This window comes from Argopecten irradians, chromosome 12 (genome assembly GCF_041381155.1).
Source record: "Argopecten irradians isolate NY chromosome 12, Ai_NY, whole genome shotgun sequence".
Classification (NCBI taxonomy): domain Eukaryota; kingdom Metazoa; phylum Mollusca; class Bivalvia; order Pectinida; family Pectinidae; genus Argopecten; species Argopecten irradians.
In genome coordinates, this window is record NC_091145.1 from 6,401,519 (window position 1) to 6,428,388 (window position 26,870).

Here is a 26,870-nt window from a genome sequence, read left to right on the forward strand (position 1 = left end):
ATAATATTTGTATCGTAGGGGCTATCATATGTTATGCATTGATTTACAGAAATCTTTGTTTTTGTATTTATTATCTATTTATTTTAATTTAACGAAAACAGAAACATTGATATGCTATTTCATTGGGTGACAATTTACTTATTTTATTTGCTCTTCGTTCTGTAACTGTTTTATTAATCTAATGCAAAGTTAAACATGAAGATATAATATTTTGCATGCCTCTCAATTAAAAACAATGCTGGGAGTCATATCTTGTATCAAGAAACAAATCTAGTAGGTTTCTTGTTGGAGTCATCCCCAGTATATATAGAAATGGACATCATCAGAACCTGTGCTCTTATGTTGAGCACTATCAATGACATCATCAGAATATGTGTTCTTGACATCATCAGAATCTGTGTTCTTATATTGTTTACTATCAATGACATCATCAGAACCTGTGTTCTTATGTTGTGCTAAGGGAGAGAATTTAGGCTCAGGCACATTTGAGGTTGTTGTCTTGGAAGGATCACGGGAGTTGTGCTGGTCATTTTCATTAGGACTTGGAGATTGGGTGTGATTGTGCAATGGCGATTTGGAGGCATGACCTAAAAAAAAAATAAAAAGTTACATAGCTGTGCAATATATAAAGTCCCCAAATATATATCTGCCAGATTTTTTTCATAATTCAGAATGATTTTGAAAACAAGACAAAATCACATCAAGATAATCAGTAATGATTAGGAAACTGATAAACAAAAGGTCATATAGTCTTTATGGTCATCTGACAACTTTCCTAACTAGGAAATATGTATTAGACATGGTGCCATGGTGGCCATCTTGAATTTGGGAATGACCCTAATAATAACAATACTTAGTTGAGACCATGTCAGGATCATTGAGGTAAGTTTTAACTAAATTGCTGAGGTGGAACTTGATGGGAATCAGATGATCTACAAATAATGATATTCAAAATTTGACATTACAATCACTATGTGATTGCAAGGGCAGATAACTCTGCAAATGCAAATACACAATATAATCCAAAACCTATACCTGTAGAGTTATTCCCCTTTATGGAATCAACACTGGTTTGTGAAGGAAGTCTAGCCACTGGCTTACTTGACACCACAGGCTTCTTTGAAATCCGAGGTTTTGGCTTACCGCCAGCTGGAATCGGTCTTTTCACATTTTCAACATTTCTTTGTATGTTTTTATCCAATTCTTGGCCTGTAAAAATAATAAAAAAAAATTGATAAAAGGCGGCTTTCTTAATTGACTATTCTTTTGTTTTGTATATTAAAGAGTTACCTGCCCTTGCTTGTGGATATTGATTGTAGCGTCGTGTTCTTGCGAGACTAACATTATATTTTTATGGGAAACGATGCAAGTTTTCGCTTTCAAAAATGTTTTTGCTTTCAAAATTGTAAATGACATCACAAACGATATATTCGCATAGGAGAGATAACTCTAGAATATATTTCAATCATGTTTACATAATTAAACTTAATTAACTCAAATTAATGTCAATAAATTAATGCTATATATCTCAAAAGATATTCATTTTCACATAAAATTAATCTATCATTATACCAAGACACCTTAATCATAAATGAAGTACATTGTATAAGGCTTCAAGTGATCAAAACTTGAAAAATTTAATCATTAAAATGAAAACATTTTACATTTTAATGAAATTGTTGATAAAATGCAGTAACCCATAAAATTTAAAACATGATTATACCATATTAATTAATTTTGATTACAGTTAATTAATTAGTACAAATTCTTACCAAGTTTGAAATATCCATCCAGATACAAATTTGGAGTTAGGATAAATGATGATCTGTCAAACATTTTTATCATAACTGTATTAATATTGGTTCCTGAGTACCGTAATCATCTACGCATTCTAATGGACTTGCCACAAGAATACTTATCCACTATCTGTTTTCTGCTAATATACAGTACATCTTTATACCATAAACCAGACTACGGACTACTTCCCTGTTATTTGAGACACAATGCATATGTCACCGAGTTATATAAGTTTTAAAAGCCCATGTGATTCATCTTATACCATGGAATTCCAAAACTGATATTTTCAGAAACATTGAGTGATGAAAAAAGGCTAATATGGTGCACCTGGACCAGGAAGTGCAAAAGTTTGACACAAAAAAACATATTTACCTATTGTACCTGTCCTGCGGCTGTTATAGACTTAAATATTTACTTTATAAAAAAACAGACACAATTTGAATTTATTTTTCACTTTTTATTTTCTTTTATTATGACATTTGAAAATGCAAAATTTTCGAAGAGCAGGAATACAAAATCTTATTTGTTTAGCTCATTCTCCCCTTTTTTGAAATTTAAACTCTTCCATTTCAGACACTGGAATAGTTCATTATGAATTAACAGGGGTAACTTTTACTTAAAAGATTATACAAAACTAAAATAATTCAGCAGATATTCTATCATCTGAATACCGCCCATCAATATAAAGACAAACTATATATACACCATTTTGACAAAGACATTATTGTAAATTATTCAAAATGGGAAAAGGCAATTATAAAGAATTGACATAGTGTAATAAGTATCTGAAGGTGTTCTACGTGATCACATGGTAGTTACCTCATGTATTGATGGCCGTAACAACAGAAATATTTGAGAAGGCAGAGGTAATTATTTCCACCGATGACATAACGATCGATACCAGTGATTGAAAATCTAGAGGTTATAAAAAACTCTATCATATGACAGTATACAAGAGATAAGAATGAATTCCTCAAGAGGTGTTTCTATATTGGGTAAAACCCAAGACCGTCCTTCAGATTTTACCTACCTAATATAATGATTAACTCTGAGGATGAAATATCCCTATCTTTCATACCAAGGGTATACTTCTCACCTATCACATGATTTACAAGAACTATCTGAATGAATGCATTGTTCTGACATATTACACAATTATTCCACTTCAGGGTTTCAAGTACGAATCCCATAAACACATAGCTATGTGATGTTGATGAATTTTAACTGAGTACTCTGGCTTTCCACCACCTTCTAAAGCAGCAACATGTTGTTGGTTTTTTTTTCGTTTTTTGTTTGACAACAACATTGCATAATTGCAACAACAAGTTTAGTGTATAGTTTAGAAATTAAAAAAAAAAAAATACACAAGAAAAATAACACCAACAAACACACCCTTGCTTCAATCCAAAAAACATGCATGCCTAAGACCGAAACATCCATAAACCCTGTCAGGCAGTCTCCCAGATCCAAACTTACATACGTCATGCCTCGGGGTGATTCCGAACATTTAGAATGATGCTTAGGCCATAATTTGTTTTCAAAATCTTTGTTAATTCATCACTTTCAATGAATTACCATAAGCTCCGACTTAAAATAGCTCCAACTACGATAAGATGCTGATATATCTATCGCGTTGCGTTTCTTGAGTGGTAAAACCTTCACTTCACCAGAAGGTTACGCACTGAGCAAGGCGGTCCAAAACTATCATCCTTGATCAGATTTTGATATCAGGCTAATGGATGCATTTAAATAGTTTTCTGCATTTTCAATATAACACTGATGATATACCTTGATAGCAAACGAGTTTTGAGTTTTACACCTGTCTTTTTCACTGCAGGATTCATACATTATGATATCTGAAGACCTCTAAAATGTCTTCTCAAAATAGACAGCTGCATCGTATAGGAGTGATATTTTTTTCTAAATCGACAGATTTCTAATTTTTCTGAATAGCACCGAGCTTTGGCTTCTGTCTCTTCTAGTTAGCTAGCCAACAGCTACCCACCACAGATTGAATTTTGGTGTATTTTTTTTTTTTAAATCGACAAACTGCACCAAATTTTCTTCATTAATTGCACTAGATATATATGAGCCTTGGCAGTCAATTCAACAAAAACAACTCCTATTTTTGTATTGTTTTATTTATAGACCTATTGTTATATCTATTCTAGACCTCCTATGTAGACTTCCTGATTGTTGTTAGTCAAACTATATAAATGTACCTTCTCTTTAAGAGCGCAAAAGTAATTTGCCTTGCAACAACAAGAAGTCTATAATTTTAACATGGTTTTCAGGTTTTTTTATATGTATTCTAGATCTGTTTTGGTTTTATTTTTGTTTGTGCACATTCCTGTATTTTTTGTATTGTTATTGTCCTATTTTTTTTAAACCATAATTCTATAGTATAAGTATACAGTTAAAGTATGGGGTTGAGGGATATAGCAAGTTTCTGGTTTCCCGAGACTTGTCTATTTCCCGAGGCGGAGCCTCGGGAAATAGGCAAGTTCGAGGGAAACCGGAAACTTGATATATCACTCAATCCCATACTTTAACTGTTTTAATATACCGATACATACAAAAGCTATGATAAGACTACAAATATATTTCTTTCATACGCCGTTTTGTTTTGCTTCTATTCAAACCGCAGGTTAAAATTTGATTCCGCTATGATTTCTCGATATTTCAACATTTATATACCACTAGGCATAATACTAAATTTGTATATAAATATTGTTGAAATTCCGAGACGTTAACCACTTACAGGTAGCCTAAATATATACATAACAACTGTACGTACATGTAAAAGGTATTGTCCTCTGACCCCATTACATTTTTTCACAAGCCTCTCACTTACAAGATAAACATGACGACGTGTTCGGTAACAATTTCCGATCGATACTAACGTCGTCTGAGTACGTCAACGGAGATGGCGTGATCGGAAACTAGCTCCGTCCAATTGTTACGTCACCTAGCAACTGATGGCATGATCGGAATTAAGTCCCACCCACCTAAAATCTGATTGGTTAAATACCCGAGGTCAAGGGTGTGCTAGCTTCCAGGGGTGTGCTAGTTCGATGACTAACACACAGCTGAGAGAGGTTTTTGGAAAAAGCAGGAGCTAGTAAATTTAACAAAGTATCTTTTATATAGTGTAAATAAAGTAGAGGTATAATAACATTATCTATATGCATTGACCCAAATATATTTTTTACAAAAGAAAACCAAAGAGTTACTATACTGACAAGAATTGACGGATCACCAGCTGTCAATCAAGTCATTTTGTATTGTGTGTGCTACGACGTTTGCTCCGACATTGAATAGAAACACGTGCGTTTGCGAGCACGAGGCGTGGGTATATTACACCTGGCTATCGGTCAATTTATGGTTTACAAGTGTGTAAACACAGTGATATTTATGGTCCTCATGTCTTGTTTTAACACTCAGGAAACCATGTGCACATGTTATTACACAGAAGATAAAACAGTTTATGCATTGTCAAGTTTCCATCATCGTCTGAAAAGCCCAAAGACCCTACCCTTTTCTTTGTGAAAGCTGTGAGTCTAGGGTCTAGTGGGTTGCAGACGTTGAATTTCACAAAGCTTTTTTCTTTTTTAATTTTTTTTAAAGTTTCTGGCACACTGCAATTGACAGTTGGTATTTTCATTCCAACATGAATATACAGGGTTAGAATCAAAACTACAAAATGTACAAAGATTGAAAAAAAAAATGTATATGTTCAGAAAAATTAGCCACAGTGCATACTTGCGCAGGTGGAAGATGTTTTTACTTTTGTTTAGAGACATAAATAAACTGGAGCCTTTAGTCTCTGTTTATACAGACAGGAGGTGTTGAAAGATAAAATGAAGATGGAGATAATATTAGTTTAATCTCGAAGTAATCACCTTCCTTTCTATAGCTCACAGCTCCAAAGTCTGATCCTTAAACATCAAATAATGACCTCTCCCTGTAGTAAAGATCAAACACTGACCCCTCCCTGGCTTGCACGCTCTACATCAATCAGTGACCATATGTCCATAGGCTATATGTTTGTCCATGTATATATTTTTTTCTGCTGAAATACCAAGTTGTACACATTCATGGATGTTGGGATTGTGTTATACATTTGTAGGTGATCATGGTCCAAAAAGACAAAAAGAAAGGAAAATGTAGCAGCCAGACCGGGTTCGAACCCAGGACCTCGAAACACCAGCCTGGTGCTCTTTCAATTTGAGCTACCTATAGCTACTGATGCTTGCCCCATTTAAGTCCCACAACACTCCTCCTGTGATCTTGCCATTGAAGACACATGAGATCTTGCCATTGAAGACAAATGAGACCCTGCCATTGAAGGCACATGAGATTTTGCCATTGAAGACACACGAGATCTTGCCATTGAAGACACATGAGACCCTGCCATTGAAGACACATGAGATCTTGCCATTGAAGACACATGAGATCTTGCCATTGAAGACACATGAGATCTTGCCATTGAAGAACACATGAGATCTTGCCATTGAAGACACATGAGACCCTGCCATTGTAGACACATGAGATATTGCCATTGAGGACACATGAGATCTTGCCATTGAAGACATATGAGACCCTGCCATTGAAGACAAATGATATCTTGCCATTGAAGACACATGATATCTTGTCATTGAAGACACATGAGACCCAGCCATTGAAGACACATAAGATCTTGCCATTGGTGACACATGTGATCTTGCTATTGAAGAGACACATGAGATCTTGCCATTGAAGACACATGTGATCTTGTCATTGAAGACACATGTGATCTTGCCATTGAAGACACATAAGATCTTGCCATTGAAGACACATGTGATCTTGCTATTAAAGAGACACATGAGATCTTGCCATTGAGGACACATGAGATCTTGCCATTGAAGACATATGAGACCCTGCCATTGAAGACACATGAGATCTTGCCAATGAAGACACATGAGATCTTGCCATTGAAGACACATGAGACCCTGCCATTGTAGACACATGAGATATTGCCATTGAGGACACATGAGATCTTGTCATTGAAGACATATGAGACCCTGCCATTGAAGACACATGAGATCTTGCCATTAAAGACACATGTGATTTGCCATTGAAGACACATGTGATCTTGCCATTGAAGACAAATGTGATCTTGCTATTGAAGAGACACATGAGATCTTGCCATTGAAGACACATGAGATTTTGTCATTGAAGACACATGTGATCTTGTCATTGAAGACACATGTGATCTTGCCATTGAAGACACATGTGATTTTGCCATTGAAGACACACGAGACCCTGCCATTGAAGACACATGAGACCCTGCTATTGAAGACACATGATATCTTGCCATTGAAGACACATGAGACCCTGCCATTGAAGACATATGTGATCTTGCTACTGAAGAGACACATGAGATCTCTCCATTGAAGACACATGAGACCCTGCCATTGAAGACACGAGATCTTGCCATTGAAGACACATGAGATCTTTCCATTGAAGACACATGAGATCTTGCCATTGAAGACACATGAGATCTTGTCATTGAAGACACATGAGATTTTGCCATTGAAGACACATGAGATCTTGCCATTAAAGACACATGTGATTGTGCCATTGAAGATACATGTGATCTTGCCATTGAAGACACATGTGATCTTGCTATTGAAGAGACACATGAGATCTTGCCATTGAAGACACACGAGACCCTGCCATTGAAGACACATGAGACCCTGCTATTGAAGACACATGTGATCTTGCCATTGAAGACACATAAGATCTTGCCATTGAAGAAGACACATGAGACCAATTGAAGACACATGATATCTTGCCATTGAAGACACATGAGACCCTGCCATTGAAGACATATGTGATCTTGCTACTGAAGAGACACATGAGATCTCTCCATTGAAGACACATGAGACCCTGCCATTGAAGACACGAGATCTTGCCATTGAAGACACATGAGATCTTTCCATTGAAGACACATGAGATCTTGCCATTGAAGACACATGTGATCTTGCCATTGAAGAAGACACATGAGACCAATTGAAGACATATGATATCTTGCCATTGAAGACACATAAGATCTTGCCATTGAAGACACATGTGATCTTGTATTGAAGAGACACATGAGATCTTGCCATTGAAGACACATGAGATTTTGCCATTGAAGACACATGTGATCTTGTCATTGAAGACACATGTGATTGTGCCATTGAAGACAAATGATATCTTGCCATTGAAGACACATGAGATCTTGTCATTGAAGAAGACACATGATACCCTGCCATTGAAGACACATAAGATCTTGCCATTGAAGACACATAAGATCTTGCCATTGAAGACACATGAGATCTTGTCATTGAAGACACATGAGATCTTGCCATTGAAGACACATGAGATCTTGCCATTGAAGACACATGAGATCTTGTCATTGAAGACACATGTGGATCTTGCCATTGAAAGACACATTGAGAACCTGCCATTGAAGACACATGAGATCTTGCCATTGAAGACACATGAGATCTTGCCATTGAAGACACATGAGATCTTGCCATTGAAGACACATGAGATCTTGCCATTGAAGACACATGAGATCTTGCCATTGAAGACACATAAGATATTGCCATTGAAGAAGACACATGAGACCAATTGAAGACACATGATATCTTGCCATTGAAGACACATGAGACCCTGCCATTGAAGACATATGTGATCTTGCTACTTGAAGAGACACATGAGATCTCTCCATTGAAGACACATGAGACCCTGCCATTGAAGACACGAGATCTTGCCATTGAAGACACATGAGATCTTTCCATTGAAGACACATGAGATCTTGCCATTGAAGACACATGAGATCTTGCCATTGAAGACACATGAGACCCTGCATTGAAGACACATGAGATCTTGCCATTGAAGACACATGAGATCTTGCCATTGAAGACACATGTGATCTTGCTATTGAAGAGACACATGAGATCTTGCCATTGAAGACACATGAGATCTTGCCATTGAAGACACATGAGATCTTGCCATTGAAGACACATGAGATCCTGCCATTGAAGACACATGAGATCTTGCCATTGAAGACACATGAGATCTTGCCATTGAAGACACATGAGACCCTGCCATTGAAGACACATGAGATCTTGCCATTGAAGACACATGAGATCTTGCCATTGAAGACACATGAGATCTTGCCATTGAAGACACATGAGATCTTGCCATTGAAGACACATGAGATCTTGCCATTGAAGACACATGAGATCTTGCCATTGAAGACACATGAGATCTTGCCATTGAAGACACATGAGATCTTGCCATTGAAGACACATGTGATCTTGCCATTGAAGACACATGAGACCCTGCCATTGAAGACACATGTGATCTTGTCATTGAAGAGACACATGAGATCTTGCCATTGAAGACACAAGTGATCTTGCCATTGAAGACACATGAGACCCTGCCATTGAAGACACATGTGATCTTGCTATTGAAGAGACACATGAGACCCGCTGATTGAAGACACATTTATACAAATTTATAAAATTAGAGCTTCATTTCTGTCATATTAAAGTTTGGAAGGTGCATATATATATACATTAAATAAAAATTAAATGATCTTGCCATTGAAGACACATGAGATCTTGCCACTGAAGACACATGAGATCTTGCCATTGAAGACACGTGTGATCTTGCTATTGAGGACACATGTGATCTTGCCATTGAAGACACAGGAGACCCTGCCATTGAAGACACATTTGACCCTCTGATTGAATACACATTTATACAAATTTATAAAATTAGAGCTTCATTTCTGTCATATTTAAGTTTGAAAGGTGCATATATATATATACATAAAATAAAATTACTTTCGTAAAAGTTACTTGAAACAGTTTATTTTTAGTTTTAAGCATGCTATGTGATACAAACAGCCATTTAACTTCTTCACCCCTGTATATCCATGTAGACCCTTCTAAATCAAAGATAAGACCAGTCCATTATGAAATTTCAGGGGTGAATGAGTTTAGCAAGTCCTCAACATAAATTAGGTTACCAAAGACGAAGTTCACTTGGTTAACATGATACTCTCCCAAGTGACTATGAAATATATGCACATGGAATATCAAATTGCAATTCACTTTCTTTTTGGTTGTCTGTCATAAACACGAAAGCACAATCATTTCTTGTACAGAAATTCATGTTAATTAATGTGAATATAATCAGCTCTGGATTATTTGACATTATGAATCTGTATTCTTTGATTCACCCTGTCTTAGCGACTACCTCTGTATAAAGACCGCCTGCTAATTAGGACCACTATCTCTGTCAATTCCGACACTTGTAACCTATGTATAGAGATCATGCATGAACTTGTATTCGATTTTTTTTTATTTCTTTTGAAATTAATTATAGAAAGATAAGAATAAGGAAATACATATTTAATCCTTATTCAATAGTTTTAGAAAGAACCAAAAGATAAAAACAAATCTATACATGTATCTTGGTAACATAAAAACACAACAAATATTTTAAGTATTGATAAGTGATCACTTGTGTGGTTATCTTTAATCAAGGAAGTAAATGTAACAGGATGTTAAGTGTTTTAGTTTTAAAATAAAAATTAATTTCTTATGAAAGACTTTCTATTTCTAGACCTGTTGATACGCATATGCACATGTACATCAACTGTAAAATAGATTTGTTTAAATGTCCCAACATATTACCACAAGCCTAGACCTGCCATCTGTCTCTATACTATTAAATACAAATCACTTAAATTTGGCTTCATTATTTCTGTTTCTCCAACATGTCTGATTCCTAAATTTCAAACTAGGGGGAGATAATCTAGTAAAGTGTTAGCTGAGAAAGTCTTATCAACTTATATATAGGGTCTGGTGGTCTGAGTCTACCACAAGCCCTTCACCTCTTGGTCTGAGTTTGAATCCTATATGTGTGACAGTTGCCATCTGGTACTGACTGCTGGTCGGTGGTTTTTCTCCAGGTTCTCCGGCTTCTTCCACCTCCTAAATCTGGGACGTCTTTAAATGACTGGTGGATGTTAGACTTATAATTAATTATTAGTAATTATATATAAACTAAACTTTTTGCAGATAAATGTATATGTATCAAGCTATCAATACTGCCAGAACCTAATTTACACCACTGAAAGGATCAAAGGTTCTGAATCACATTGTAATATCTTTTATTGAAATGCTTGCTTCTTGCATAAGCTTTTTATTTGAATTCAATGCTTGAATTCTTTTCTTTATTAAAAACTGCGAATGTCACTTCCTTGTTGCTGAAAGTAAGCTAACCATATATTCATTATAAAATATGTCTCCTCCTTGTTACTGAAAGTAAGCTAACCATACTTATTATAAAAGTTTATAACATTTAATCTTAAGATATTTTTTTTGGAATCTCATATCAGATTGTGAAATCGGATTACATGGGAAACTACCTGGTTGTTTTACATAGGTATATACCGGTACACATATATGACATGATGACCTATTTTTTTGTACCATTATGTGCATACCTGGTAAATTTATTCAATTCTTTGTTTTCCAAAAAAGACAAAACAATTAACATCAACAAATAGTTTCTCTATGTATATTTCTTTAACATATCTATATCTTTAAAGAATTTTTCTGTTTTTTTGTTTTGTTTTTGTTTTGTTATTTCATTAGAAGCAATTGTTTCATTTTTTTTGTGAAAAAATGTAATTAAATCCGTCTTTCAATATGCCTATATTGCATGATTGTACAATATATGCGACTAAATCTGAGATCTTATCTCTTTTGTACTTCCTTATTGGGTTTCCTGAATTTTTTCCTTACCAGACACTGCACCGTTTTAGGTCCAAGGTCGAGTTTTTTACCCTTGTAAGGAAAACTTGTCCACTAATCAAGACAAATAATAGTCTACATAAGAAAGGTAGGTTCTGCTCCTGCCAAGTGCTCACCATAAAAGGAGTGGGTCAGGTGGGGTGTGCTGCTCTGCATCCTTGTCTGTACGCTTCAGTGGGGCAGCACTATATAACATGGGGTTAAGAGTTTAGTCAAAGAGTTTCTTGATTATCATACGCGGAGACACAACACTAACATTAATTATGTATATGCAGTCTCCCAAAACATAGATTCACAATCATCAATAGCTTAGGGTCTGGTGGACAGTCTAGGGGGAGATAACCCAGTATCAGAATTCTGCTGAGAAAACCTTATCAACAACTTAGGGTCTGGCAGGTTAAGAGTTTAGTCAAAGAGTTTCTTGATTATCGTACACGGAGACACAACACTAACATTAATTATGTATATGCAGTCTCCCAAAACATAGATTCACAATCATCAATAGCTTAGGGTCTGGTGGACAGTCTAGGGGGAGATAACCCAGTATCAGAATTCTACTGAGAAAACCTTATCAACAACTTAGGGTCTGGCAGGTTATATAATTAAGAGTTTAGTCAAAGAGTTTCTTGATTATCGTACACGGAGACACAACACTAACATTAATTATGTATATGCAGTCTCCCAAAACATAGATTCACAATCATTAATAGCTTATGGTCTGGTGGACAGTCTAGGGGGAGATAACCCAGTATCAGAATTCTGCTGAGAAAACCTTATCAAGAAAACCTTATCAACAACTTAGGGTCTGGTGGCCAATCTAGAAGGAGATAACCCAGTATTATAATTCTATTGAGAAAATCTAATCAATAACTTAAGGTCTGGTGGCCAGTCTAGGGGGAGATGACCTAGTATTAGAAACTTAGGGTCTGGTGACCAGTCTAGGGGAGATAATCTAGTATTAGAATTCTACTGAGAAAGTCATGTCAACATCTTAGGGTCTGGTGGCCAGTCTAGGGGGAGATAATCTGGTATTAAAACTCTGCAGAGAAAATCTTATCAAAAACTTGCTAGTCTAAGCCATAGCATTTAGGAGACTTGTTAACAGGAGAAATATTCTAGTAGACATCAAATGATGAACAGATGTTGGCTTAGTAGAGCTCCTAAAACAACAAGAGGAGGTGGTCATCTCCCAGACAAACACAGGTCCGACTGACCAAGGTGGCCGAGTGTTTAAGATGTCCTGACGTATTACCACAAGTCCTCCACCTCTGGGTTCTGTGTTTGAATCCTATATGGGGCAGTACTGACTGTTGGTCAGTGGTTTTTCTCAGGGTACTGTGGCTTTCCTCCACCAACAAACCTGGCACATCCTTAAATAACCCTGGCTGATTTTGACACATAAAGGTCAGACTGCAAGAAACCAGGGTGGGTGTCCAGTAATAAGCCCATCTCCCCCCCCCCCCTCCCCCCTCTCCTAAAAATCTTAATGTTTTATCCTAGGGTAGTAGGCTTATTGCGAGAAAATAAGTCAGAACTATGAAACAATTATGACAAATCAAAACAGAGTAATAAATTTAAATAAAATATTTGTTTGTTTGTTGAAATATAAGTTCATTGGTAACTTTATAATATTCATTGCCAAATAAAGAAAAAATAAACCTGAATTTACATTCAACAATCCATTGTCATAAATTTACTTCCCTTCTTAAGCTGACGAAACATAATTTATTTCTGTATAGTACTTTACATTTTTCAACATTTTTACTAGCCCACTTTACAACTTTGACACATATACTGGGATAGAAAATTCAAGATCACACGAAAAATATTTTTAAAAATCCAGTAAGGAATTTGTCTTCCTTCTTAAAAATATGACCCACAATAAAAACACAGCTGGGGTTCAGTAGCTGTTATAGATGGAAGCCTGTCACCTTTAACTGTATAAGTAATGTGAAACAGTTTTTATTGCAGGAAGCCAATTTGTGAGACCACTTATAGTGAATTCTGGGTCATTGTACTTCATCTCCCCCCTTCCCCCCACCACCAAATTCCTAAAAAAAAGTTATGGCTTAGATTATTATCAGATGCAATGATGGTTAGTGTTTCCTTGTACAATGAAAAACTTTCCTTAGTAATATACAAGATGGTGGCTCGTATTGTATAATCTTTACTAGATATATACTGTTTCACACGTAAATGTCAAGGATATTAACACATCAAAATTTAATCTGATACCGCGAGGCATGATAGCCTTTGATATACAAATACGTACACTAATATAGATTTATAAACATATTATACATGGATAGAATGTCTTTTTTATAGTAATATTTATAAAACATTTTTAAAATGATAGGATGAAAACAAACCAGGTGTTTTCATTTGACAGATTGTTACTCTAAAGTCGAGGGCTAATGGTAGAATATTCTACCATTAGCCCTCAACCTCTCAGCTGTTGGTTAGGGTGTCTGACATATGTGACGGCGACTGACAAAATGGGCCCAGATGAGGAAAAATCACATTTTCATTTTTTCACATTTTTATTTACTTCATGGTGTGTAGATTACGTTTACAAAATATTAAAGCCGTAGGATAAAGCATTCAAGAGATATGCGACTTTGAATGAGGCACTATGTAGATTCATCAATGACAAAATTAGCGACGTCAAATCATCACGTCATGAACATTGACGTCATGTCACAAGGCTGCCAAAGACGTTACATAAAACATACAGGTGCATATGACTATGTTTTGGACTGGTCTTTAACACATGTAATTTATTAAAAAAAAAGTTTAGCTCGATCAGTGTTACATGAAACTACACCGGTACATTGTCCGTTCTATCAAAATACAAGATAATCTGTGACACGTACATATAACAATCTAATTCTACGATGTGACGGGGTGAAACACTGCGTGCTATGCGTAACAAAATATCTTCGCGAGTGATTTAGTTTCATGGTTTGGAATTTTAAAATGTTTTCGTTGGTAGAGATATTCATGGTTCGACAATGATACCATTAATAAATCAGATATGATATTTTTTTAATATTCATGGTTCCACAGCAACCGCCAAAAAAACAACTTCACGAGGAAAATTTCATGCAATGCTATTGCTTTGTATGTTCGTATTTAAAAAGTTAAAGATCTGTGCATTTGATTAAAGTTTACATGTATATGCTTCTAGATTCTTTTAACTAGAATGTTGGTATACGAATAGCATTAATGGAGTGACCGATGAGAGATATACCGAAGACGTCAAATAATATTACATTTATGCATGAACAGCATTTATCTACATGCACATGCATGTGTATGCGCTCATGTGCTAAGAATTGACGAAGTCCGAATAGATGATGTAAATAAAACCGTCAAAACTAAATTGAATGTGGATTAAATGATCAAATAAAAAGACTAATGTATGAAACATCGTATACGGGTTAGATGAGGTTTTCAAAGTACTAGTGAATCGAGCCCGAACCCTCCGATCTCTTTGCGTTCACCCTCGGACACCACTGTGTACATGTCTAAACACCCGTCGTGTAGGCTGATTACATTGGTAACCAGTAATATATATTTTCAATTCCCCATGTTCCTTTCCGTATGACTTGAATAATGTCGTTCTATCTCATCCACAATACCGCATATAATACATAAAATTATACGGATTTATATATGTATTGTTATATATATATTGTTATATCTATACATTCAAGATCCATCTTGTTTTTGTATCAGTTGTTCTTAATCTGATTATAGTGTGCGGGTTTGTTAAATGTTTTTTTAACGATATGACGTGGACAGTTCATACATGCACTCGGGATCGAGCAAAGTGGTCACAATATATAGCACCCAGGAAATGGTGGTGGGGAAGGAGGTTATTATGGTAAACAAAGGCAATTCAGTTTAATAACTGTTGTGTTTTTTAATCAGATCGACATTTAAAACACTAAAACGATGTATGTCTTTTACTGATTTTTTCTGTTAAATGTGTGTGTTTTAAGTCAACTATTTAGATTTCTTAAACTGTGAATCAGGAAGTGTTCGTAGTTCTCCGATTCACACATTTTAAATTTTATATCATGTAGATATGCTACTGGATTTAGTATACTGACCCATTATTGCACATAAAACAAAAAACTGTGGATGGAGTGATCAAATTTAAGAAACGATTGATCGCATTTACATTTAAGGGTCTTTCCTTTCAATATATCTTATAGACAACTCAAGAACTAAACCTATTTTTAGAGTTCTACTTTATATGTATTTCGGATAAAAAACGTTAAGAGAAATTGCAATACACACGATTGAAAAAAAAGACGAACAAAACGTTTCAAACAGAGGGTTTTGAGAATTAGTAACAGTTTATATCAATTTGAACCCACCACAGTGCCAATAGATCACTATAAAGAGGTCCTAATGCTCTGGATAAAACGTTCCACAGTTTGTTTTATCTTGATTATAAGACCCCCAAAACCAATATATGTACACTCTGGTACACAGATAAAAAAATGCTATAAATTGTAACTAATTCTCAGACCCCTGTTGTTTCTAAAATAGTTTTTTTCTACATAAAGCTCTTTCAAGATGGTGTAGATGAAATGAAAAATACTGTTTCACCCTAAGATTTAAGCACTGGTGGTCATGAGTGATTTGACTAGACTGGGTGGGGTTGGTGTGCGGGATCCTCACAAAACTGTACAAAGTATATAAATCATCTTCGTCCCTTGACGACTCCCTGCATCATGTACTGTATAATGTCATCAGAATTAATGCTATGGTCACAATGATCGGTCGGTATCCGGAGATAGGGGGTAATCGGGATTACACCGCTGGTTTGGGGCCATTCTCCGATACTGGACAACACCGGTCAAAAAATCTGTCCGACATAATTTACATGTACATTAAAAGGAGGCCGTGCGGTAATCGTACGACGTCTGTTTCAAAAGACTTTTTTTTTTTTTTTTTTTTTTGGGGGGGGGGGCGGTGAGGGGGGGGGGGGGGAATAAGTGAATATCGACCTAACATATCTAATGCTAAATCAATCGATAATCATATGATGTCCGGGCGATAACTGGCCTATTCACTGGACATCGTACGAATATCGCCTTAGTTGATTACGGACAACGAAGGACACTTGTACCCCAGGCCCGGCCAAATGTCGGGCGATGTGATTGCCGCTCGATTAAACGATATGTGAAGGATATGTGGCCGATTATGAAATTCTACGGGACACCGGGAATATTCTAACTTCGAATTAAAAATCTGCGGGCACTTCCCCGCTGCTGTCTGAGGGTCCCGTCCACCGACCGGCAATGTCTGGTGTCCGTCCGGAGACCAGGTAAAAACGGCTAAAATGCATGCCGGGAGCCGTGCCTAATCGGAAGGGGATGTGACCAAAGCATAAGTACTGAACTCTACCGACGTCCACTATAAATACCACATTCCTTGTTATCGCATAGTTCTACAAGAAAATAGACATCATTTGCATTGATCAGAAACTTAACTTATTCTCATACAAAATTAAAGTTCATCCACAGGTGTATGGTTCTATAGATATTTTTGTTCTATCTCTATCTACTCGAATTGCGTATGTATTCATGTAAAGAGAAAGCAATATGTATAAAGCCAAACGTCTGTGGTTCATCTACAAAATTCAATTCTCGGCTGATGAAATCTGCTTCCTTGTCCTCTTACAATACAGACAGAATATTTCTAACACAATTTTCTTGCCTTTATTTTGTATTTAATGTTTGCTTCAATGTATTCGGTATAATTTCAGTGACTTTTACGACTTTGATTTTCGTTATTTTATTTTAAATATGTTACGACGTATTGCAAAATATTATCAACTTGTGAAAGAGCAAAGCCTGTGGATTTTTCAGAATATCCGTGAAGAAACAATATTGCTAGATAATATTTGTAAATATTAAAACTGTATTAGATTTATTTATAAATATATTTGTCTGGATCCCCTGACATGTGGCATATTGGAATTTCAGTCGAAACTGATTGAGATAAATCAGAATTTGTTTCACTCCTATCTTTGATATTTTTTTCTAATGTGCTGTTTGCAGCTATATTTATTTATTCGTTTGTATTTTTTGTTAGAAAGTACCTACATATATGTACTGATCACCTGATACTCACCAGTCTACCATTCATATTATGTATTGATACTGTACAGGTAGTTAGATTTATACATAAAATACGGGCTTTATGAAACGTAGTTTATTGAGAGTTTCCGCAAATAAACGTGGTGACGTCGGCAAAAATGTGCGTAACTTTATAACGTCATTTATTCCGACGTCATAATCGCCGCATCTGGGCCCATTTTGTCAGTCGCCGTCACATATATCAAACACCCTAACCAACAGCTGAGAGGTTGAGGGCTAATGGTAGAATGTCCCACATCATAACCAACAGCTGAGAGGTTGAGGGCTAAAGGTAGAATATCAGACACATAACCCACAGCTGAGAAGTCAAGAGCTAATGGTAGAATGTCAGACACTCTAACCAACAGCTGAGAGGTTGAGGGCTAATGGTAGAATGTCAGACATCTTAACAAACAGCTGAGTGGATGAGGGCTAATGTTAGATTGTCAGACACCCTAACCAACAGCTGAGTGGATGAGGGCTAATGTTAGATTGTCAGACACCCTAACCAACAGCTGAGGGGTTGAGGGCTAATGTTAGATTGTCAGACATCTAAACAAACAGCTGAGTGGATGAGGGCTAATGGTAGAATGTAAGACACCCTAACCAACAGCTGAGAGGTCATGGGCTAATGGCAGAATATCAGACACCCTAACTAATATCTGAGTGGTCTAGAGCTAACGGTAGAATGTCAGATACCTTAACCAACAGCTGAGTGGTTGAGGGCTAATGGTAGAATGTCAAATACTTTTATAATCAACAGCAGAGAGGTCAAGGGCTAATGGTAGAATGTCAGACACTCTAACAAACAGATGAGAGGTCAAGAGCTAATGGTATAATGTCAGATACTCTAACCAACAGCTGAGTGGTTGAGGGGTAATGGTATAATGTCAGACACCCTAACCGACAGTTGTTCATGACAGGTTGATGGCTAATGGTAGCAGGCATGGGGTAATTAAAAATGTAATGGTAATTAATTGTAATGCATTACAATTTTTCAAGTAATTGAATGTGTAATTGAAGCAAATTTCAATTACATGTAATGGTAATTTAATTAATTACATTACAAAAATGCATGTAATGCTCAATTACTTTTCAATTACATTTCAATTACATGTGATGTTTTTTAAGGATATGAATATAGATAGATTTGTCATATTACTTTTTCCATATTTCTGTTCTTCCTAATGTTTTTGTCTTCATTTTAGCTTTAATTAGTATTCTTATGATTAGTTAACATGCATGTCTACAATATAGTTTGATAAAAGTTCTTTAGAACAATGTCTTTCCCACATATGCCCTTAATTGTATTAAATCAGGTTCAAAATAAAGTTTGGTTTGAAGAACATGGGGTCTAGACAAGCTACCTGGTAATTATAGATAATCATACCTTGGGGCAAACAGCTGAAGTATGAACAATTGGTCGTTACCTTCACTATTGCAGAGCAAGGTATAATGTTAGAATCACACCTAATGTGAAATTCAAAGTGATACTATAGGTATATGGCTTAATAAAAGATTTAGTTTCCAGCACAAATTAGTTTAAGAAAATTAATATACATTTATATATATATAGACAAAAATATGGGGTAAAATACATTACATTGACCGTCACATTTATAGAATTTCAAAAGTGGCAAAGTTACAATATATCATGTAAACACAATTATTACCTAATACTTTTTTTTATATTTCTGTTACTTCTACCAATGTAGTCTGTCTAGTATCCATACTATGTAATATTTCTGATCACACCAATTTTGAAAGTCTGATTATTATCAATGTAACGTAAAAAATTAAATGTACTTTGATATGATTGTATTGACCGACAATGGACTGTTCTTTTAAATGTAATATTTGGATATTTAAAGTACATTATTAATGAATGCATATCTTAAATTAGTATACAAATGTACATGGATATGTATTGTATAAAGATAGCTATTTTTACAATAGTGCCAAGTCTTTTTCTTTTAGTAAAAACTGAAAGTAATGTGTAATTTAATTAATTACATTGGTAAAGTAATGGTAATTTAATTAATTATATTGCAAAATACATGTAATGGTAATGGTAATGGTAATGCCATTTTAAAATGTAATGTGTAATTTAATTAATTACATTGCTATGTAATTGAACCCATCCCTGAATGGTAGAATGTCAGATATACCTTAACTTTAGTCTACTTATAATTAGCCATTACGACTAAAAGTGAAGGCTAATAGTAGAATGTCAGGAATACATTTAACCGATTGCTTTTTTGTTTGTTTGTACGTTTGTTTTAATTAATAGCCAGGGTTGGTTGCAGCTGGAAAGCAGAAGAACCAAGAGAAAACATCAATCTAGATCTATGATCGATATATCAGTACCTTGCAACTTCCCTGCTTAGGATTCCAACTCACAACCTTGAGATGAAGAACTAAAGGTAATATATGTCAGAATACTTGGCCACCACAACCTCTACGCTTGACTTTTCTGAAGATTAGGTATATAAGTGAGAATGTAAGATCTCAACATAATGCACCTAATACATTCTTTTCCATTCCTCTTCAGAATCTACCACCTATGTCAGATAAAGACTTTTATTTTTTATATATAAAGTTTGCCAGGTTACCATAAAACATGGGAAAGACATCAACATAACTTGGATGAATTGCATTTAAATTGATAAGGATGATATCAGGTAAAGCCAAAAGGCATCCAATGCAAGCTCCATGGACTTGTCTGGGAATTTCTGAGACATTTTATTGTGCCACAGGACTATTTTAAGCTGGATGAATTGTTTGAACAAGTGGGATAGTTTCATACACTGCCATAAGCCAAGTGAAACAATATCAGACCATTAAAGGATTCTGATAATGTCCTTAAGCCATTATTAGGTATGTGATAAAATGGCCACTACATGAAGACAACCAGTACTGGGTTAGCTTGCTGGTACATTTATTATAAAGTTTTGAGATCTCCTTAACAAAAACATGAAACCAAAAAAGAAATGGAACAAAACTTTGTTAAAAAGTGGGATATAATGTTTTGTGTTAACAATGCCAAGAATTTCTGGAGAAATTTTGATAAAAACAACATTTTTGTTGACGTCTGCTCGCCATGAAGCTAACCCACCTCTGAATGAGTTGAGGTTAAATTTGTTTTATAGGAGAAACATGGCCTGGTTGTGTTATTGATAATCAAGCCTCGTAATAAAATGAAACCAGATACATTTTATCTAAAGATGCAATGTACAAGTACTGCAATGAGTTTTTAATCATGTCCCAGACGGAAATGAAATGAAGCACTTCTAATCAGAGAGAATCCCAGCATATTAAAATTCTTCCATGTATGTTTGTGTAATGTGTGGTATCTGTCTGGACAAAGGGCAGGAGGATGCAATATAAAACACTCTAGCAGGGCCGGAATATGATAGCACTCGTAATCAAACAACGGAATAAAAAATGTGAACGAAAAAGAAATGAATTTGGAGCCAACGGAAAAGAAAGGGATTGTAAAAACCACAGATCACAAAAGAATCTTATCGTATTAGACAGACAGCAGTTGCATCTTCTTTTTTCTTTCTGTTGATAAGAAGGTGATGAAAACCACATGTGAAACATATCACAAGCTGTGAAGGACACATAGGTGGTGGGCCTCCAATCTCGGCTCACATATTATATACAATATATTGTATAGCGGGTAAATTTCGCAGGTATTTTATTTTCGCGAGTGTTTTATTTTTTCGGGTGTTTTCTTTTCGCTATATTCACATTTTCATTGAAATTCCCAAATTCTTAACACCATTGAAATATCTAGAAACTCACTGACGTACCTAAGAACAAAAGTTGAAAGAATGACAGAAATTATTGAACCACGAAAATTTATTTCCGAGAATGTGCTTTGAATAGAAAACCGTGAAATATATGACTCTGCGAGTTTAAAGCACGATACATGTACAGTACAGCGTCCATGCATCATCCACAGTATAACTTGTCTAAACTGAATGTCTTAGGGACCAGCAGATTTGGTCGGTATTGACAGGTTATGCTTTACACAGGGATTTTGTGAAACTTGTCTTAATTTCAATTTTTGCTCTTAAAGACTGGCAAAATTTATAAGAAACATCTTCAGACTCATTTATAAAGTCTCTAATGCAATGAAAACTCATTTAGATCCTATTATTCTGAAGTAGGCACTTTCAGAATCTGTCTCTCAGTTCTAATTTTTGCTTAATTTTTGCTCTTAAAGGCTTGCAAAATTAGAAACGGTTTAAGATTCATTCATAAAGTCTGATATATGAAATGAAAACTCATTTAACTTATTCACCCTGAAGACACATTTGGGCTCTTCTGAATTAAAGACTAGACCAGTCCATTATGAAATTTTAGGGGTGAATGAATTATAATTAAGATTCTATTAATCTGAAGTAAGATGCCCTGTCTAATGACTACTCCTTGACTTATACCAGCAGCAGTACTAAAGTAAACTGTTAACCTACAGTCATATAAACAATTGTAAACATGTACATCTCCAGATTTCTGTTTGATAGAAGGTTGCCCCCACATCTAGCCATTTCACATCAAGTGGCCCATCTGGCCTGTATTAATATTTACATTAACCAGAAGACCTAAAAATGTAAGCTCAAACCCTACAAATAGTTATCATTGGCCTAAAAACAGCCTAGATCCTCATCATCAGAGATAGACAGTGTATTGCACTATACATACCCTACACAGCACATTTAATTACTTATGTTATTATCGATGATGAGTTTCAACTCATTACATATACCCCAAACTGGTACATTCTACATTTAAAGTGTATGGGGTTGAGGGCTATAGCAAGTTTTTGGTTTCACTTGACCTTCTCCATTTCCCTCAGTAAGGGAATGTTGGTACATATAAAAACTTGCTATCCCTTAATCCCATACACAAGGTAAGCTTTTACAGAAATTTCATTTGTTTCATATCTTACATACATAAATTTTTAATTTAATGGCTATGATAAAAATAAGCCTGTAGAGAGCTCAAGGTAGCAAGCCAGTAGAGAGCTCAAGATAGCAAGCCAGTAGAGAGCTCAAGGTAGCAAGTCAGTAGAGAGCTCAAGGTAACAAGTCAGTAGAGAGCTCAAGGTAACAAGTCAGTAGAGTGCTCAAGGTAACAAGTCAGTAGAGAGCTCAATGTAGCAAGTCAGAAGATAGGGCTCAAGATAACAAGCCAGTAGAGAGGTTCAAGATAGCAAGCCAGTAGAAAGCTCAAGGTAGCAAGTCAGTAGAGAGCTCAAGGTAACAAGTCAGTAGAGAGCTCAAGGTAACAAGTCAGTTGAGAGCTCAAGGTAACAAGTCAGTAGAGAGCTCAAGGTAATAGTCAGTAGAGAGCTCAAGGTAACAAGTCGATAGAGAGCTCAAGGTAACAAGTCAGTAGAGAGCTCAAGGTTACAAGTCAGTAGAGAGCTCAAGGTAACAGTCAGTAGAGAGCTCAAGGTTGCAAGTCAGAAGAGAGAGCTCAAGGTAGCAAGTGATCAGTAGAGAGCTCAAGGCAGCAAGTCAGTGGAGAGCTCAAGGTAGCAAGTCAGTAGAGAGAGCTCAAGGTAGCAAGTCAGAAGAGAGCTCAAGCTTAAGGTAGCAAGTCAGTAATGAGCTTACTACTTTAAGCTAAAATTAAAGAATACCTAAAGTTTTATACGACCAGTAGCTATATATAGGCCCTTGGACTTGTTGTTTCAATGATATCTTATAACTGTGGGCTGGCAGTGATATTAGGTGGTACTTGGTATCTATATAAAGTTGATGCAGTCCTAAATATGTGGCATCTTAATCAATACACATGATCTCAACAAACCCCAATTTGTTTACATTCCAAATCTACATGTACCAGACTGTGTGAACGGCAAGCTTTGCACTTGGCGACTGTAAACTATGCCATATCTTAAAAGCTGTAAACAGTTTGTGTATGCACAAGCATGCATTAGGTGAACAAATATGAGATAGCTACAGCCGTCACATCCAACATCATTATCATCTAAGATTGCCTACTTATAACCCTTTAACCCCTGCAGATGCATTTAGATTCTTCTAGGTCAAAGGCTGGACAAGTCCATTTTGAAATTTCAGGGGTGTATGAGTAAAACTATACGGCAAGATCAACAATAGCCAAGAATGTGTTTGTTTAATACAATTGTGTGATCCAAGGAACAAAATGATACATCGAAAGATGTAAACTTGATATCATAGACATAATTAGAAGACCAATTTTGACGCATAACGATATTCCTGTGACTATGGCTCAATGAAAATGCTGGAAAACAACTGCAATTTTATCAGGTATGGGAGAAGATTAATCAGGTATGATTTCGGCTGGTCAACACTCAGCAAGCATCATGTTAAAACTTAATTGACTTCAATTCAATGCCACATTTCCTGCTGGGGCGTAAAAAAGGAAAGTACAAACGAACAATCAGGGCAAACAAAACAAGGACAAGAAGTTAAGGAATGAATGTAAAAGACATATACACAAATAAGATGTACACTATATAGTGATCTACACATTCCATCCCTGGATAGAGAGAGAGTCAAGTATCTGAGGAGAGATGCAGGGGAAAGGGAAGTCAAGGCCCAGTCACACACAGAGCTGGTGTTGTCTGACAATAACATCATCACCTTTCCATCTGAGAAAAAGACAGATAGCAGCTATGATACCTCTCCCTCCCTCTCCCTCCTCCAGATCCTTAGTCCCACTTCACCGTGAGACAAAACATCATGAATAGCCATCATCATTCATGTTCCTTTATATTCCTCCTTCTTAAAACTGTCTTCTGATGATGGCAGAAATATCAATGCTAATCAGTCCCTCAATTAGTAGATACAGATTGTCCACCCGAACCCCCCCTCCTCCCTCAGTCCCTTAATCAGTAGATACAGATTGTCCACCTGACCCCCCCCCCCCTCCCTATCCCCCCTATCAGACAGACAGTGGCCCTCTTCCTGTCCCACAGACAGAGAGACAGAGAGAGAGTGATGACTGTCTGGGCTCCTGCCCATCCCACTGCAAAGAGATAGAGATGACCCCCTCTCCATCCAAGATGAGTGCCCCTCCCCCATCCCACAGCCATAGATAGAGATGACCCCCTCCCCACCCCAAGGAAGAGATAGAGTTTGAAGTGATAGACCTGAAGAAGATAACCCCAGTTTCTGCACATCTCTTGGGCATGCTATAACAATTAGCAAGAGCTAGCTGGTGGAGAAGCTCACCTCTGGCAGATCAGAGCTTTAACATGCAAGAACATTTTTGTCTTTAAAATGATTGCCCATATCCATAACTACAATATCATCCTAGATTGAGACATAAATCAATGTTAGTTGTTAACTTGTTATGGTTCATTACTTGTACCAAGACCTTAACTAATTTAAAATGCATAATATAAATTGATGTATGTACGCACACCAGGGTGATTCCATATAAGCCCCTCTCTTTTTCAGAGTTAAAACTGTGGAGCTTTGATCTTTCTCAATAATATATATGCTGTCATTTTCAAATGAAAAATAAAATTTTATTGTTCTATCATATTTGCTTGTAATCACATATTGTGATAAAACTTGCACATCTGATAATAGCTTATTGATTGAGCTTATTAGCATCATTCAATATTTATAGCAATCGTGCTAGTCAGGGTTCAATATGTCTTATAAACCTGTGGTTGGGGTACCGGTGTACGCTGCTAACTGTACACAAGCACTTGTTGTAACCAGAACTAGCGCTAGCCTGGAATGGTATTGAATTCCCACACACAAAAACTTCCAGCATAAGAAAAAAAATCCTAATCACTTAGAACATGAAATATGCAAAACAAATGTCCCAACTACTCAGAATGCAGGAATAGCAAATGGTTCAATTCCTATAAAGAGAACTTGGGGATAAGGCCATGCTAAACAAATAATTGTTTTACTGGTAATCCTGTAGCTAGCTATCAATCATCAAGCGAAAAATACCTTTGCTAATTTCCACAAAATCAAAATATCATGTACAGTTTCTGCATATACAAGTCAGGATTCCAAAAATATTCTTTTAGTATATTAAATCCATGGTTTTAATAACATTAAATGAAAGCCTTAATCTAAAATAAAAAAAAATGGGTCTATAGCTACATACAATTGCTGACACTTATTCTTTTTAAAAGCGTGTTACCAGAAAAACACATATTATTTTATTTGGCCTAATCTACAATATAGCCATCAAAAAGTAAGACAAATGTAGAGTTTATAAACCAAATGTAATTAAGTTATATGTGTACTAAATACCAACACACAAGTCTGTTCTTTCTGAAATGGTTTTCTTATTACAACACCTTGATAAAATATTCATAACTTATGGAAATCAATTTCTGTGAATTTTCGATCATTTGTATGACCGGCATCGTGCCATGTTTTAAGGCATGCCGTTTGATGGTAATGCTAAGCAGGTGTTAATGTTTGTTTGATAAACAATTAGTACAAGTGTATTGCAAAAAAAAAATCTGTTTCTCATCACCATCAGAGCAATTTCAGGAATTAGATTTTAACATTGATATAAATCTTCATAGCCAGATATTCATAAGCCTGGTAGGAAAAGTAACTTGGTTTGTTTATTTTTACGTCCTATTAACAGCCAGGGTCATGTAAGGACGTGCCAGGTTTGTTGGTGGAGGAAAGCCGGAGTACCCGGAGAAAAACCACCGACCAGCGGTCAGTACCTGGCAACTGCCCGACATGGGATTCGAACCCGCATCCCAGAGGTGGAGGGCTTGTGGTAATATGTCGGGACATCTTAACCACTCGGCCACCGCGGCCCCAGGAAAAGTAACAGCTAGTTCCTGTAAATGTACACCATGCAATTTTTTTAGTGGCTACTGAATTTCGGCATATCCATTTCAAAATATTTTCACAGAGATCAAAGTTTCCCTGGATTTAAATTTGAATGGAAATACAGCTGGTACATGCAAATCTAATTGTGCAGGATATCAATTCGCGGAGATAATATTTGCATGAATTTACCTTGAACGCTAAATTCATGAAAATAAATTGCACGAGAAAGAAAA

At 36.0% G+C, this 26,870-nt stretch overlaps 1 protein-coding gene across 1 annotated transcript in view; it reads right to left on the reverse strand.

Moving 5' to 3' along the window:
- Window positions 1-291: 291 nt before the first annotated feature.
- The window catches only part of LOC138336610 (uncharacterized), a 32,308-nt gene continuing 5,729 nt past the window's right edge, over window positions 292-26,870 (reverse strand). Inside the window, exons 2-3 of the mRNA XM_069286130.1 lie at window positions 1,036-1,209; window positions 292-587 (exon numbers count right to left, since the gene is read on the reverse strand). Coding sequence (XP_069142231.1) covers window positions 292-587; window positions 1,036-1,209 — 470 coding nt within the window. The remainder of the gene's footprint in view (window positions 588-1,035; window positions 1,210-26,870) is intronic.